This window comes from Oryzias melastigma, linkage group LG17, assembly GCF_002922805.2.
Source record: "Oryzias melastigma strain HK-1 linkage group LG17, ASM292280v2, whole genome shotgun sequence".
Lineage (NCBI taxonomy): Eukaryota > Metazoa > Chordata > Actinopteri > Beloniformes > Adrianichthyidae > Oryzias > Oryzias melastigma.
In genome coordinates this window covers 24,958,074-24,961,138 of record NC_050528.1, presented here as the reverse complement: position 1 = coordinate 24,961,138, position 3,065 = coordinate 24,958,074, and the positions used below count along the sequence as shown (strand labels likewise).

Sequence of the window (3,065 nt, the reverse complement as noted above, 5' to 3'; positions counted from 1 at the left end):
TTGTTATTTTTGATACATTAGAACATATGGAATATATCTGGATACTTATTTTAAATTTGTCCCAGGCCATTACTAACACTTTAAGGGCCCATAAATGCATGGTCTTGTTTTTTGTCTCCCATCAGTGGCAATTGGGTTTCAAAGGCTGCCAAGCGCTCACAAAGTTCTCACATTTATCATAATTAAACATGGTAAAAAAAAATTAAGCTACAAAATTTAGGGGGAAACTTTGGTAGTGAGCAAATGAACAAGGACAAAAAAAAACAGTTTAAAGGGGAAGTGAACTCCTTTTTTTACTGCAAGCTGCAGGGATGATTTTGTGGGAGTGGCAGAGTCACCAGCTCCAACTAACAACAACTCACAACAATAATGTAATTCAAAGCAGGAGTGTTCTCACAAAATAAATAATTTGCATAAGTAAGAGGGATGCGTATGACTTTTAAGGTGGATTCCAATTCAGCACAGCTTGACCTACTTTTTGATACAGCAGAACTAAATAAATGTGAATATCAAAAGAATAAAAGACGGTAAGAATAAAAACACATTTACATACCGCTACTCATATATGGTTGAATATAATTAAGTGACTGACCCCATTCATGTTAAGAATAGGGGGGATTGCTAATGGCTCAGTGGGGCACGTCATTTAGAGAAAGCTTGTGGGTTGCTGCCAGTGGAGACACTAGAGTTTCTATTTGAAAGAATGTCATGTTTGACAATTGGCAGCTTTTTGATTGTAAAACTGCAAGCGGAGTTGAGATTCTTGGAAAAAAAAACCTTTGAAAATTACAAGAAGGTCAGATTATTTACAACAGAAAAATTAATAGTTTAAGTTATCAGTATATGAAAAAGTTACATCGGTCCTAGAAAATTGTTAGCTGCAAGTTAAAAATACACGTTTTTCAACAGGTTATAAACAAAAGCAAAATGCATGTTAGAAAAGTTACACAAAGAAAATAGCAAATTAAAATCTCAAAAATTAATTAGTTCATGTTAGATTTTTTTTTTCATAAAAAAGTTAAAGCTGTTAACAGAACACCGGACACGGCATTAAAAAAACAAAAATTACACCTTCACATTATTTGTTTTTTTTTTCAATTGTTTACTCACAATTTTGAAAACTGGGTTCCATTTGTTAAAATATATATATAAATTATCCGAACTCAATTTCCAGAAATCCAGCACAAGTTTGCGTTTCATGTGGACAAATTAGCATTTTGTATGCTCAAGTTAGCATTTTGTGTGCATAATTTAGCACTTTCCATGCGGGAGTTAGTATTTTGTGGCTGCAATTTAGAATTTTGTGTGAACAATTTATTATTTTGCGTGCAGAAGTTAGCATTTCAAGCACAGAAGCTAGCACTTCTGTGTCCATTCTAGTTTTTGAGTGCGCAATCTAGTATTTTGTTCACACAAGTTAGCATTTTGTACACACAATATAGCATTTGTGTGCAGAAGTTAGTGTTTTTCAGCATCAATTTAGCATTTTGTGTGAACAATTTAGTATATTGCTTGTGGAAGTTAGCATTTTGTGCACAGTTAGCACTTTGTGTGTACATTTTAGCTTTTTGTGCGCACAATTTATTATTTGGCTTCACACAAATCAACCTTTGTGTGCACAATTTGGCATTTTATAGACAATTTATCGCTTTGTGTGCAGAAGTTAGCATTTTATGCACACCAGGTAGCACTTTTGTGCAGAAGTTAGCATTTTGTGTGCACAAATTTGCACTTTGTGTGGAGAGATTAGCATTTTGTTCACATAAGATAGCATCAAATTATTATTTTGTGTGCACAGTTTAGTATTTTGTGCGAATAAATTAGTATTTGTATATTAGTATCTTAAATTCTCACTACTGATTTGTGCACACAAAATGCTAATTTGATGCATGAAATTGTTAATTGGAGGGAACAATTTATCTCTTTTTTTTCTTTTAGAATGTTCAGGGTTCCATAGCGTTACATTTCTTTCACATTCATTTTTTTGAACAAGTGTGAAGAAAGTCGGCCCGTTTAATTCTCCATTCAGTCTCCACACATTGAAGAGTGTTAATGTTTTGCGTTGTGGGACAGCTGGAAGTTTTACCTACCTGATGGCACCGAGGTGGGGCTGAAGGGCGCGTACAGCTCAGCAGGGGTGTGCTGCTGCTGGCGGCTGCTCCTGCTCGGGTCCAGTGTGTTGGCAGGTGATGGGGGCATCTGAAGGAAAATAAAGAAATAAATAAATAAGCACACAGATGTCCCAACTATCAAAGTCAGCTAAAAGTCACAATGCTGCACAGCCAGGTTCGATCTGCCAGTGGAGTCATTGAAGACTCCACGAATGACCTGACGGTAACTTGTGTCGGCGTGAAGCGGGATTGGCTCCGTTTTAAGCACTCACCGAGGGAGGAGTGGACATGTCGCCGAACAGATCAAAGTGGTTGATGTTCTGTGAGTCGAGGAGGGAAAGAAAGAGAAAAAAAACAAGAGAGTCCCGTGATACATCGATATCCACACGTCTCCTCAGTCCCCCTGTATCATCTGCGGTGGGGTGGCTGCGTGGGCGGGTAGGCGTGGGGAGCAAAATCTAATCATAAAGGCAGTTTGCCTCGTGAATGGCAAGAAACAAGTATCCCCTCATTTCATTATTAGATAATGGATCTAAAATGAATCTTTCATGGCTCGCTATAATTGAAAAGACTATTGGGGGGGTATATAAAACAGACTCTAATTAGATATTCTTGCATGTGCCAATCATGGGAAGACCCCCATGAGATGCTGGCCTTCTTAACATGCTGATTTTGCTCTGTGAGCATATACTGTTTAAATATACACAAAGGGTATGTATATTTTATCGATTGAATGAAATCTCCCAAAGACCACGAAACCACCTCAAAGCCTCAGCAGATGTGACAATTTGCTCTTTTTTTTCTATGCACACTACTTCAGGGACGGGTTGGCGGGAAGTGGAAGAGACAGTGAGATGAAAAAGATGCATGTAATGGGAAGGGGGGGTGCACAAAGCAGACGAATTGCGAGCACAACAACACGCAGGACTCACGTGCTACAAAAAAAAAACACGG

General features: G+C 37.8%; 1 protein-coding gene across 1 annotated transcript in view; it reads right to left on the bottom strand.

The window, feature by feature from the left end:
• The window catches only part of dab1b (DAB adaptor protein 1b), an 85,591-nt gene that overhangs the window by 23,620 nt on the left and 58,906 nt on the right, over positions 1-3,065 (bottom strand). Inside the window, exons 10-11 of the mRNA XM_036216269.1 lie at positions 2,384-2,431; positions 2,091-2,199 (exon numbers count right to left, since the gene is read on the bottom strand). Of these exons, the coding sequence (XP_036072162.1) occupies positions 2,091-2,199; positions 2,384-2,431 (157 nt within the window). The remainder of the gene's footprint in view (positions 1-2,090; positions 2,200-2,383; positions 2,432-3,065) is intronic.